This window comes from Telmatherina bonti (genome assembly GCF_933228915.1).
Source record: "Telmatherina bonti genome assembly, chromosome: 9".
Lineage (NCBI taxonomy): Eukaryota > Metazoa > Chordata > Actinopteri > Atheriniformes > Telmatherinidae > Telmatherina > Telmatherina bonti.
Genome location: NC_136627.1, coordinates 23,516,302 through 23,530,418, shown reverse-complemented (window position 1 = coordinate 23,530,418; position 14,117 = coordinate 23,516,302). Strand labels below are relative to the sequence as shown.

The following is a 14,117-nucleotide window of genomic DNA, read 5'->3' as shown; positions in this document are numbered from 1 at the left end:
GTTACAGACTACACTATGACAAGCTAATGCAGAACACATACAAAAAAAAAACAAAAAAACATCAGTACTAAGAACATACATTACCAGCCTATGTGAATTTGGGTATATTTGTTTTTTTAAACTCGTACTAAATAAGTTAAAAGAATCAACTTTAACAAGTTGAACTAGCTGAAAATGCCACTAAAGTAACACGGAACAATCAGTGGTTAATGGGGAACTTCAGTATTGCGTATTGCAGATGCTGCACAGATGGGCTCATACAAAGGCAGCCATGCTGATATACATACAAGACATACAGATAGACTTCATGCATATTTGAGGGACAGATGATGTATGCTAATATAACTTGGTGAAGCATTATTATTTGAATACAAAGCTGCACATCCAGTACACTGTTTGCATTGAATATTTTATTGCTCACTATTTCCATGCGCATAAAACATGCCCAACAACAGACTTTCTCTAGGCCTTTCTAGTACATTTGTTACTGATAGGAAAAGAAATAATTGGCGATAAAATACGCTTCACAAAACAGTTTAAAAAAGGGCTCACTTTGAATGTAAAATTGCCTTTTGAATCATTACATTTGTGCATTTTGTAATCATGAAGTACAAATAATTAGCCCTCCTGCAGTTATATCCAGAAACACAATTCTAAAATCAATACATGCCCAGCGCCTGATTGTGTCATACAAAGATAAAAAGCAACAAGAGGCCAGACTGACGATCCTGCTACACTCCCATTCTGACAAATAGGAGGAAAAAGAGCAACAGAAATTACATTTGCATTCATGCCCGTTCAGGCACACACAGATCACCAATAATCAGATAATCATACAGACACACAGTCAACAGGGAAACATAAAACTAGGGCACTATTCAATAAACTAATAGATGAGTCTGAACACTAGCAATATGCCAGGTGAAAGACACATGAGAGGGAGACGGGGGTAAACAAAGACATGACAGACATGTCAGCTGTAGATAAAGAGGAAAATGAAGCAAGTATATGGGATGACACACAGAGACACATTTATCTCTCTCGCTTTTATTTCTTACCTCTGATGGAGCTGCCTCCATTGTCTCCTGGTATCCAGGCAAGAGTGATGGAGGAAGTTGAAGTGGTGGAAACAGTAAGACGAGGTTGATCTGGTGGGACTGAGGAAGACACACAATGAGTTGACCCAAAGTAACAGCTCTACAATTAAGCAATTCATTTTTAGAACTGTTTTGGCAACAAAATATCCACATTGCAGCTGAAACCAGTTATCATCAGTACTTCCATACCTTGCACCAAAAGATTGACTATGATAGTGTCAAAGCCCAGAGTGTTGGTGGCAGTGCAAGTGTAGTAACCAGAGTCTTCAGCTTTGACTGAGCGCAGCACCAGTGTCCCATTAGTCAGAATGAGGCGCTGTCCATCAAGAGACACTGGGATTGCTGTGTCCTCACTAGAAAAATAAAGGAAATATAATTAACATAAAGGGCACTGATGGCATGATGCTAAAAGGAAATTTTTGGTCACTACATACAAGAGGCTGCAGGCTTTTGCATGACATCCATTTGCTTGTGTCGACTCTCTTTGTGTAAAAGCAACACTCATTCAGGACTCAGCAGAACAATGTGATCACAGATACTGATCACTGAGGTTCCAAAGCTCAATACATGATATATTTGATCATTTTGCATAGCATAATCAATAGTCATGAAAAGCAAAAGAAAGAAAATGCCCTATGTACCTAATATTTCACAACAATCTATCAAACATAAGGGAAGAAAACTGTTAAATAATTCAACAAATTATTTAAGGATTAACTCAGCATCAACTATTTTCTTTGGTGTATTTTAACTTAAGGATACAAAAACATCACATTTATACATCTTGTAAATTGAACTGTTTTCTTAATAGAAAAAAAAAACATTGAAGTGTTATTCGTTGTCATATGCATATATACTCATATTTATGCAACATTTTTGATTCAGAGACTCACCTGTCTTTGGTCCATTTTATGGTTGGTGTGGGTTCACCTACTGAGCTACAGGGCAGCCGCACCTCTTTCATCCAAGGTGTTGTTACTGTACCCCCGAATGACAGGATTTTAGCTGGGGCTGTTAGGGTTAGGGTTAGGGTTAGAATAAGCAAAGTTTAAGATAACAACAGTATGTAAAGGCATTACAATTCAAGAAAAAGATAGTTTGAACTAATTATATAAACATAAAAAAATACAGTTGTTTAACTAATGAGCTGCAAGGAGAAAATTCTACATCAATACATTCTGATGAAAATAATGGCACTTCTACAATGCTCGATTAGCTGAACAAGTGAAGAAGTGGGAGTAAAATTAGTAATTTTACAGCAATGGAGGTAAGAAGAATACACTGCTGGACAAAAAAAACGAGCAGAGAGCACATGAAAGAAATACCCATTCATTCAGTCACATAACCCTCTTCTAAGTCCCTCCACCACCCGCTCTGTCTTTTTTTTTTCTCACACATCACAACGAGTGCTCTAGTGTACTTATGTTAAGGCTGAATGAAGTATTGAGTGGGCAAGCCTGGAGGACACTGCCTTTTACAGCTGCTGATCAGATGAGCCACACACCCATATGAGCACACACTAACCTACCTTTGCACTCAGAAGGAAAAAGGCCCTCTGCTCAGACATACTACCTTATCCAACCTTAAATACAACCTCTCTTTTGTGTTTCTTATTGCTTTGCTGTACTCCCGTTGTGTCAGTTTGTTTCCTTCCTGTTTTTTTTTTTTAATCATCTTACTTATGTTTCTCCGTTTACCCCCTTTTATTGTTTCTCTGGCTGGAGGCATTTTATCTTGTGCACTCTGAACTCTGAAATCAATAGTACACCTCTGTAAAGTCTAAACTAACAGTAATACAGACAAATGCTGGGAAAACAAGAAGAAACTGGATAAATGCATTCCTATGTACCACTGATGCGGAAGGCTCGTCTATAATTCAGAGAAAGACTTCTGTTCGTCATACATAAATGTGGACAAAGTGCAGATTATAAATGATCACATCAGGTTGTCACTGAAACCCATGTTTTTTTTATAAAGAAATTATTCAACTGACTGAAAAAATGGCACAACATGCATCTCATAACAACCAGTCAATCAGGTCATAGTTCCAGTTTTGAACATTGATTCTACAACTTAAGGTGTAGGATTCATACAATCCCAAAGTTTGCTCCTACAACAACATAATCTATAGGTGGATCACATTTTACAGCAGTGCCACCAATGATCAATAAAATGAATTCCAAAAATAGATTGACTACAAGGTTAAAAACAACATCCACTTATTTTTATAAAATCATGTAAAGCTTTCAATTGTATCTATACCTTAGTTTGATCAGGTACATCTGTAAAGAACCCTTTCTCATTTACATTAACAACCTACCAAGAGGCAGCAGCAAAGGCTAATTGTATGAAAGCAAAGCATAGTTTGGTAAATTAAAAAAATACGAAAAAGGGCGGGTTTGGTAAAAAAACGTTTTAGTTCTCTGATGGTTTATCAACTGGCAACAAGAGCTTTTATTGTTTATTATCACACATGCTGTTAGATCAGCTCTGTATGATTTGTATGTAACACATTTGACTGGAGGTAGCCTAGTCAGGACTAAACTCACCAACCTGAAGAATAGAGAGCAATTATTCTCCTGGACTTGTATTGTGGTTTATAAATGTGGCTGCAGTGAATTAAAGGACATGATTAAAGTAAAGTATTTTTACTGATCACATGATAAATCTGCATATCAAAGTGATATGTTGTTAGCATGTTATCAATGAGATTGACAGGGCACTTTCATACTCAGAGACTCACCCTTGGCAGCTGGCTCCACAGTGACTTTTTCACTAAAGTTACCACGGCCTGCAGTGGTTACAGCTGCAGCCCAGATCAGGTACTGCTGCCGGTGGTTGAGGTGGGTGATTCGGTAAAACAGCAGCTCTGGATTGGCTTCGTATTCGCTCGGCAGCTTTTTGAAAAAAAAAAAAAGAAAAGAAAAAAAAAAGAAAAAGAAATGAATGTGCTAAATAGAAGAACAAATCTGACAACATGTAGAATCAAGCAACGGTGCAGTTAAGGCACTTAACCATAATCCTACAGGACTCAGACAAAAAAAAGATGATTCGGTTAAGAATAAAAGTATTATTATAATAAAAAAGAATTATAGGAACAGACATTTAAGTATTTTATTTGCTTTCTGTAAACAAGTGTGTCTTAGAAGAGCTCCATTATGTCTTCAAGAAACATTTTGCCATTTTTTTAAATAGGCTGAATTGATGTCAAGAACTGAATGAACATCATCATAATGGGATCCAAGCTTCACGTTCTTTTCAGGAGTTTGCACGAGTGGAACAGATAACAGAAGGAGATAGACGGCAGAAAGGTTCTGGGGCATATTACATTGTTTTAAGGTAAAACTATTCAGACATGATGCTGAAGGCAGGGAGGAGAAGTGGGCAATGCTGGAGGAAAGAGAGGTGGGAGGGTTCGACTCAGGGAAGTACAACCCACTCCCTCTCCTCCGCTGTTCTCCTCAGGGAGGGCAAACAGAGATATGAGAGAGGAAGACAAGAGGGAACAGACAAATGAGTCAGTCAGAGATATCATGAACAGTCATATCTGCAGAAGGCATCAGCAACGGAGGACAAGTGAGGAGAATTGCATAAACAGAGAAAGAGGATTGGTTACACGCAAACCAGTACAAATGCACATGGACACACACATAGAGTGGCATGCATGACCTGGAGGTGGATGTGTAATTGCAGCATGTTTAACCCAGCCATGTGTCTGCTGTCTAGACATGTATGCATCACTGTCCCCTCAACGCACACAGAACAGCTAGATTTTTTTAAATTTCTTTCTCTCTTTTTAACTTCCTGTCACCTAGCCACCAATTATACCTATATTCCCTCAATTTCTCTACACCTACTCCTCAGGTATGCCAACACCAAGGTATATAGCCACAGCGTGAAGATGCACAGCCATACACTGGTACACATTCATTTCAACCCCCACAGTTTGTTGCTTTCCTTTAAATAATGAATAGAACAAAAGGTAAACTTTTCTTCAAAAAAAAAAAAAAAAAAAAAAAAAAAATCTGGACAGTACAATCTCACATTCACGCCCAACTTTTTAAACATTTTACTAAATCCCATCATTTTTTACACCAACTTTCATTTTTGACTAACAGCAGCTTTCAATACAAATGTCAAATGGGCTGGAGAGTCAGCAAATGTGCCAGACCAGTAAAACGTGTGAAGACACTTGAGTGTCGCTGAGCTCTGTAATTGCCCACTGGCTCATTGTCAGCACACAGTCTATTCTGGTCAAACAGATGGAAGTATTTATGTTGTATTTATGGAAAGGTCATCATTAAGAAATACATTTTGTTTTTTTTATTACTTTGTTGTGTTCCCTGCTCATCAATTTCCAATCTTCATTTCTTATTCATTTACTTATTTAATTGTTTTTTTGTTTTTTTTTTTGTCTATTTTCTACCTACTGCACCACCCTTCCCTTCACTTTTGTGGGAGCACTTCTCACTTTGCTCTTCATCTAATGCCTCTTTCTGTTTTACATGGTCCCTGCATTTTCCCACCTAACTGTTATGTATACATAAAAGCTTTCCTCTACACATTTGTCTTTACAGTATCCTTTCTACTGTAAGCATGAGTATGAATTGAGGGAAGGAAGGATGGATGGAAGAATGGCTGCACTGCATGGGTGGGTAGATATTGGGAGGAAGGAGTGACATAGTGTGTGTTGTTGTAAAGGATATTAAAATATTCCTTTGGCGTGGAGATAGTGGCGATCCGGGGAACGATAGAGCGAGATAATGAAAAGAGGAACAAAAGTACTCCCCATGCGGCGTGTCTGACCCCCCCCCCCCCCCCTCTCTCTCTTTCCTCCCTCTCTCTCCAGTCGCACTCATTTACATAGTAATCATCCCGAACTCTGCATGGGGGCTTGGGAGAGAGCAAAGGAGACAGAAAGAAAGAGATAGATGGATATATATGTAGATAGTGAGAGTGATTTGTGAAGGAGGGAGGCTATGGAAAAGACAAGTACATGTGTTGAAAGATACATTTATATGGTGCAAGTGTGTGTGCGTGTGTGTGTGTGTGCATGCTGGATATTTTCTTGCTTGTGAATTCACACCTTCATAAAAACATTAGTTGTCCACTGTAAATGTGTGTGCCTCTATATATTGGGTGTGACACATTTATGAGTACATTTCTATTTGTGTCTATGTGTGCGTGTTTGTAAGCAAGAGTGTGTATTTGGTCTCAGCTTGTTTCTACCCTCGTTGATGAACAGATGAGGTTGTCCTGGCAACATGATGAGACGCAGATATGTAAATGAGACTGGAGGGTGAGTTTGCACGCATACACACTGCGGTATGAGGAGAGCTCATTTCACACACACATCATACTGAGACTGCAGCACTAGTCTGCGCACACACACGCACACATAACATTAAACACGGAAATGTAGAGAAAAAGTTAATTAAGCATAAATAATTTTTATCTTAGCAACATGTGAAATATGTAATTGAAACTCTTTTCTCTGTAAAAAAAAAAAAAAAAAAAAAAAAAAAGAGAGAAAGAATTTTTTTTTTTTCTCATCAAGCCACCATGTCTGGGGCTGGTCTTCTGATGCTTCCTCTTCTTTCATTCATTTGTTAGTCCAAAAACTCCACACACCCCTCTAATGACTCACCGGTTGGCCTGAGCCAGGGCTGGAGCAGTAGATGGTATACTTGCGGATGATTCCATTTGGCTTGTGAGGAGGTAACCATGACACTACAACACTGCTGGCGGAGGAGGGCACAGCTTTGATGCCAGCTGGAGGTCCAGGGTCTTAATCATAAAGGAAGGAAGGGGGCGGGGGGGCAAAAACAAATGGAAGGCAGATTAAATGTTAACCAATTATACATGTATATTTAAGAAAGATTCTATTCTATTCTATTCTATTCTATTCAATAGTCATTTAGCAGACGCTTGTCTCCAAGCTCCAAACTAAAGGAGGCTGAATTTTCTTGATATTGTTAGATGTAACTGGATAAATCTGAATTTTAACATGTTTTTAAAAGTTCGAATAGGTTGGCTAAGAGAAGCTAAAAAGAAAGGAGTATTCCACACTTACTAAATATTTTATACACCAAATATTATTAGTTTAGACAATAAAAAGTGCAAATGGGAATTTTTTCCTCATGCATTGACAATTGTTTCTTGTCTTAGCACACTACAAAAGTCTGACAGACTATAACCAAACAGTAGCATAAGATACTTAATTCACTTTCCCTTGCATTTATCTAGGAGCCATTGCTGCTGACTCTAGATTTAAAATGTACATAACTGACATTACTGATCTGTCATTCATTGATGATTTGGATCATTAAGTCAACAGGAAGAATAATATTCTTAAACATTTTGTGTACTTTAGCAAAGAGCAGTTTGGCATCTCTTCACAGCTCGGCCATGTTTGCCTTTGCTAGATAGTTTGCCACCAGTGGAAAAGAACATGACTTATTTCACTAGCCAATATAAAAGTTACTCTGGGTTCATTGTGATCATATGTATACATATTTGAACACTTCTGGGGAGGATAACAATGGTGGTGAGTTTAACACATCTGTACAAAAATCTATTTAACAGTTCAAAGTTCAAATGTCTACAACCCAGTAAATAAATAAATGTCTATGTTAATAAATCCAGTGCACATCATCTGATGTGTTTGCACATCTGCAAGACTGAGGCATAAAATGACAAGCTGAGAATTGGCTGTTTACAAAATTCAACTGCAAACACTTTTCCATGTGCTATAGACGGAAGCGAGGGCAAAGGGAAGGGTTAGACCAAAAGAGACAGATAACGGTTGTGAAGAGGTTGCCCCTGGACACGGTGTCAACTCGCATCAGGGGAAAAAAAAGACACACTCAGTTTGCTCCCCATAAACTAACACACTCACAAGCAAGCACACTCGCACACACAAAGGCTGGGAGAATATGCATACTTGAAGAGCTATTGCACCGAGGCCAGCTCATAAAATGGAGATATGGCGAAGAAGAGAGAATAAAGGCCTTTTCTGAAATGACACTTCTTACAATCTCTGCTCCCCCTCTCTCCTGCGCTCCCTCATTTTCTCCATCTCTAGACGCTCGCCTCCTCCTCTGACTGGCCCCAGGGAGGGAGAGGAGAGGCGGATACGGATGTAATCCACAACCCGCCAATGTAAGCACAAAATTAATTCTCTCTAAGCCACAAAGAATTAATCCCTCTCTTTGTGCTGGGTTTTGTGCAACACATACACACAAACAATAATGCATGTACACACACATGCATTCACACATCCACACTAATGTAAAGTCAGGTCTGTATGCAAAGACACACACACTTCCACATATTCACACACAAAGACTGACACCCTTAGGGTTCTTAACCACACACACACATTTTGGCTTCTTAATTCTCATTAGCACTGGTAATGGCACATCAGAGCACAAAGAGGTTGTTAATCAGCAACCTCAGCCTTACAAAGACCCCCTCTACACCCGCTGGCTCTCTGCCTCCCACACTGCTGCCTAAACCTCAGGAAAAACCCTTATAGCAACCCCTTAGAAATAACCAACCAAATTAAATATTATCATTGGTCATTTAATTACTTTATCGAAGAAAAGAACATTTATAGATGGACTCACAGTCTTCACGGGTTTGGATATATAGGACATTGCTTCGGACTCCGTCCCCTGCCTGGGTGAAAGCCAGCACTTGGATGCTGTAGTTAGTGAACTTTTCAAGGCCTCTAAGCTCCACCTGCTCCTTGGTTGTGGTGATGTTTTGCATTTCGCCCCATTCTGAGGGGAAAAAGTGAAGATCAGACTGAGGACTGAGCAATGCATAGATCCCAACTTAATAATAGTAATAATAATAGTATTTACAAGATATTTACAACTCACCTCCATCTGGGAAAACAGCCCAAAACACAACACGATATCCCTTCAAGACGCCATGCAGAGTCATCCTTGGAGGCTCAGCCCATGTGATCACTGCCTCATCAGAGGTTACAGAGATAGCTCGCACATTCTGAGGAGGCTGACTCGGCACTGAAAATGCACAGGAGAGAAAAGGTTGGATAAGTTATCTATCCATGTATTATCAGGTATCTAAGCATATGCATTTCAAATATCAATTTAAAAGAAAGTCAAATCATTGAAGGGTGAAAAAGAATCAGAATTTGTTTGATGATGCAGCAAAACACACAAAATCAAGAAATTTCTTAACTTCTTTCCTGCCATCACTTTATACGAATAATAAATTGGGTAAAGAACAGATTGCAAATAGTATTGTCCACAGAATGCACATTGACTCAGTTAATTACTCAAGTGGGTTTTGTCTATGTGGATGTGATGTATGATTTTGACTGAGGAGTAAGTAAACCTTAGTATTTGTTTCCCTTTTCATTTGTTGGACCTAAATGGTATTCATTTGGGTTGCCCATGTGAAACCCATACACACATTTTCTATTGGGGAAGTTGACGGAACCCACATAGGAAACTGCACCTGCATTCAGTGGTGTGGCTGACCTAAATGAATGAAATGAAAAATACTTTATTAATCCCCAAAGGGAAATTCAATATTGTAGTATATAATAATAATAATTAATTTGAGGAGATCTTGTTCCGGAGGCTGGTGGCTGCTGGCAGGAATGATCTTCTTAATCTTTCAGTCTTGCATCGGACCTTCACATTTAAACGTGACCTTGATAATATTACTAGTTTGGGGTCATTGCCATCTCGAGAGTATAACCAGTTTGGAAAATTACACTATAATACAATATAGAATCTGTGGACAGTCTCAACTAAGGCCTATTGTATGGTGCGAGAATGTAAACTTACATAGTAGGCTCCATTTCCACATGATATACAAAAAGAAAATGTAATACTTCTCTATCTTTTAGGACTAATCCAGTGCATAGAAATAGTTTTTAAAATTCTGTAATTATAAATATTTGAAATGCCTTGAATCTTTCCAAGGACTTTTCTTTGAGCATCACCTGCTTAGTGCAACTCTGTAGTGAGCCTCTAGTTTGGATTTTATAGTACAAATATACATATGTACATATACATATATATATATATATATATATATATATATATATATATATATATATATATATATATATATACATATATATGTATTTTTTTTAAAAATATTACAAAGGTTATCTCTTTATTCCTGAAATTGAAAAGGTGACAAGTAAATGAAACAATGAACTTTTCTGAAAGTAAGTAAGGACATTTTGCTTTTCAACCTGAAATGAGCAGTCAGGCTAGTGATAGATTAGAAAGCTGATGAGATGTGTCTTGATGTCACATCTCTTTCTCTCTCCATACAAGTCTCCCTCTGTCTCCACCAGTCCAGGTGTCTTTGCTATTGGCTACCAATGACCACCAGTCATTCAAGCTTTAAAAGATGCCCAGTGTTAAAGATGAACAGAAGTCAAGTTGTGAGAAAAGTAAGGACAGGAAGAGAGGAAGAAAGCTGCTTTGAATGACAGAGTGCAATGAAAGAAAAAGACTGGGCCAAGTCCACCAGGGAATTGCTCTGCAGCTGGTGGAGACAGAAAGGGGTGGGGAGAAGGATGGAGGAAAGGAGGGAAAAGAGAGAAGAGGATTAAGAAAAGTAAAACAGGGTTTTGCATTAATAGACCTCAACATCCAAGGTTAAAAAGTGAACCCACTTTCCTAGTCCAAATCCTTAACAGACACCAAACAATAAGCAAGAGAAAAAAAAATGTTTAATGCCTTAAGAGCATTGAAATTATGTCTAAAATAATTCATGAGAAAAACTACAAGGTTTTCTACAAAAATAGTGTTAGAAATATTCAAAGTCTATTTTGGACAAAAGCTAAAGGGAGGAAAAGATGTGGATGAAGGGCAGAGGAAGGAGGGAGGAACTGAGGAGGAAAGTTAAAAGAGAGGGAAGAGAAGGAAAGACAGAAAAAGATGAAAAGGATGGCAAGAGACAATGCGCTCAGCTGTGGATAATTACAGCAGTAAGCCAGTGGAGGAAAAGAGAGAAAGACAGACAGAGAGACAAGCTAATTATAATTATTTTTAGTATGCTTGTTGTTATCACTATTATCATAATGGCCATCAATATCACTGTCGCTACGGTGACAGCCACAGGAAAGAAATGGAGGGCTCTGTCTCCTTTGGACCAATGAGCATCTGCCAACAATTCACTGGGTGGACAAATATATATGTGACGTATGTATATGTGTATAATTGTGTGGGCCTTTGTGCATATTTGTCTGTGATAAAAATTTGGCAACTGACTGCAAATTAGCAGGAAAAAAAATCTATTAGATTTAACATATTTTAAACTGAATTTTTTATTTTTGTCATTGTGTCTTTTGTGTAACACTATTCATTCATTTATTTATGTGCATGCATCTAATGCTTTTAGTAGCCAAAAATGAACTGTTGCATACTGGAAAAAAAGGTCTGTGCTCTCCAAGTGCTGTTCTAAATTATTGCAGAGGTTATTCAACATGTCTTCTCAGAGAACCCATTTGGTTGCACTTTGATTAACAAATATGTTCCAGGATGTTTAAAGATTTAATTTAGAATTGTGAGCATAAAGCTCTAAATAAAACAATAATGGGTTTTTGATTAATCTTGGGATGGATATACATCTATATGTGTGTGGGCGTTTTTTTTTTTCTTTTCTTTTTTTTTTTTGCAGCTTATTGGCTACTTGGTACAACCAGGCACTTGTTCCACAACTGTCTCATTTTCATTACACTGCATATGTCTTTGAATACCAAACCCTACCTAGAAAATCTCAAACTTTGTGCATTACCGCATAACCTAAAAAGAGGTTGGAGGTCTTTCAGGTTTTTAGTAACTAAGTCACCTGTTAACTCACTCAGCATTATTCAGTTTATCTCCAAGCAGTCAGAATGTATGCTGACTCTCCATATGGAGTTATGTTGAAAAAAAATCACCCTGCACTCTGCATATAACTTAATTGGGTATACGAAACTAGCAATGTCTTGGTATTATTAAGAAGCATTTCTATTCCACCAGCAACATTTATAGTTATTGTGAGAGCAGAGGGAATTTAGTAATTGTAGGTTACAAAGCAAGGCTTGATTTGGCAGAAATCAGATATCATGAAAAAGAAAAAGTAATACAAACAGAAAGTATGATAAATGTGAATAAGAGCAAAAAGTGGTACATGATACAAGCAGAGGGTGATATCGTATAGGGCCAACAGTTTAATCTCCCTCTCTTCACAATGCACCATGCTCTTTATGATTTGTTCTTCTACAACTGCTGTACACTAAACATGCTCACATTTACACTAATGAACAGGGATGGAGGAATAATCAAATCTTAGATTGAACAAGATGTGGATGCGAAACATTCTGAATCGATACACAAATGTAAAATATTGATTTTATGTACATAAATTGATAAATTAATGTTAACAGAACACAGAAGGAGAAACTTGGAGAAATAAAGCAAAAGTAAAGCCTGTAGACATTCAGGGAAGTATGAAAAGCCTGCAAATCACAGGGCCATCAAAGAAGCAAAATCCAAATCCTCTTCCCAATGCCAGCGAGAAGCTTTGTTGATAAGGATAAACTTTCATATTTAGTCTGAAAACCAGATATTTTGCATTATGTTTAGCTACTTAAAAACAAACAATATCCAGAAAGCTCCAAACAAAGCCATAAATGAGTGATTATATTACACTTTGGATATAACAGGAAGATGATTAAAATTATGACAAGTTTGTCTTAGTGATTCAAAATTTATTGTCCACTATATGAATTGACCGCGCTCTGTTTCTTTGGTTCTTTTAGTTCTGGGAAACACATTGGCAAACGCAACCCTCTGGTGATGTACCATTTCTCCTTTTTTTCTTTTACAAACAGTTATCTTTGAAATCATAAAAAAAGACACATGGTGAGAAAACAATTAATTTTTATCTTGAGAAACTATGTATAAAGATGGTTCAATAACCACTTTATTGTTGCATAGCAGCCCTTTGTGTTAGAATTGATTGATATAATTCCCCCCCCTCCCATCTTCTCACCATCTTCAAGTGTTGTGGCATTAATCTCTGAGCTCGAAGGCCCGGTTCCAGCTCTGTTGAAGGCCTGAACAACCACGCCGTACTGAGCAAACTTTTTGAGGTTGTCCAAGGTGTAGACTTCGCTGTCTCCAGTGGCCTTCATCTCCACAATGCTGTACTGGCCATTACTACCTGGACCATTCTCTCTGTAGCCAATCTGGTAACCACGGATCACTCCGTTCTGCAGCTCCTTCCTTGGAGCCTGAAAAATGATTGTGTAATTAAAGACTTTAGTAACATTAGAAGTATCTATCTATTTGTATATAAATATATAAATACATTATTAATCTCATAAGGGGAATATACACCATGGGTATATACAATCAAAGATGATATGAGAAACACATAACAAGCTGCTGGATATATTGACATAAACAGAGTTTGAAAAAGTAAATAAATACACCTATCCCTTTGCTATTCAAAAAGCAAAGCAAATATGTATAATTCACCTTCCAGGTGACTCTGATGCTCTGAGAGGTCACTGGCTGCAGGATCACATCCATAGGAGGACCATCAGGTTCTGCAGAGGAATAGATTGAGGGGAAGAGCAAAAGTATTGACATTGGAACATCTCTTTTGATTCTTGCAAGTATATTTGTTTGTAAATATTTGATTTTTTTTTTTTAATATTCTGATTTGCAACTATCCACAACTATATACCTAACTATTTTACATTTTAATTCAGACATTTAAAAAACATGACATTTTCAAAATAGATGCTAAGTTATAACACAAAATGAAAAAGCAGTTCTTTCACGAGACTTACGTGCTTCCTCTGTGCTAATGGTGAGCTCCTTACTGGCCTCACTCTTCCCTATAACGTTGTAGGAATACATGCGGATGCTGTAAACAGAGGCAGGGTGAAGGTCCACTATATTAGCCTGATTGTTTGTTGGAGAGATGTTTCGGGTGGCGTGCTTCAGTTCCCAGGAATCTGACAAACCA

At 37.8% G+C, this 14,117-nt stretch overlaps 1 protein-coding gene across 3 annotated transcripts in view; it reads right to left on the bottom strand.

The window, feature by feature from the left end:
• Window positions 1-14,117, bottom strand: part of dscaml1 (Down syndrome cell adhesion molecule like 1) — a 99,321-nt gene that overhangs the window by 9,321 nt on the left and 75,883 nt on the right. For 2 of the 3 annotated variants that reach the window (XM_079246784.1, XM_079246786.1), the window contains exons 16-25: window positions 13,939-14,106; window positions 13,622-13,692; window positions 13,134-13,374; window positions 8,984-9,130; window positions 8,726-8,881; window positions 6,745-6,884; window positions 3,841-3,994; window positions 1,991-2,108; window positions 1,287-1,450; window positions 1,059-1,157 (exon numbers count right to left, since the gene is read on the bottom strand). In XM_079246784.1, the coding sequence (XP_079102910.1) occupies window positions 1,059-1,157; window positions 1,287-1,450; window positions 1,991-2,108; window positions 3,841-3,994; window positions 6,745-6,884; window positions 8,726-8,881; window positions 8,984-9,130; window positions 13,134-13,374; window positions 13,622-13,692; window positions 13,939-14,106 (1,458 nt within the window). Of the gene's footprint in view, window positions 1-1,058; window positions 1,158-1,286; window positions 1,451-1,990; window positions 2,109-3,840; window positions 3,995-6,744; window positions 6,885-8,725; window positions 8,914-8,976; window positions 9,131-13,133; window positions 13,375-13,621; window positions 13,693-13,938; window positions 14,107-14,117 lie in introns of all 3 variants that reach the window. The other variant, XM_079246785.1, reaches the window with a different exon arrangement.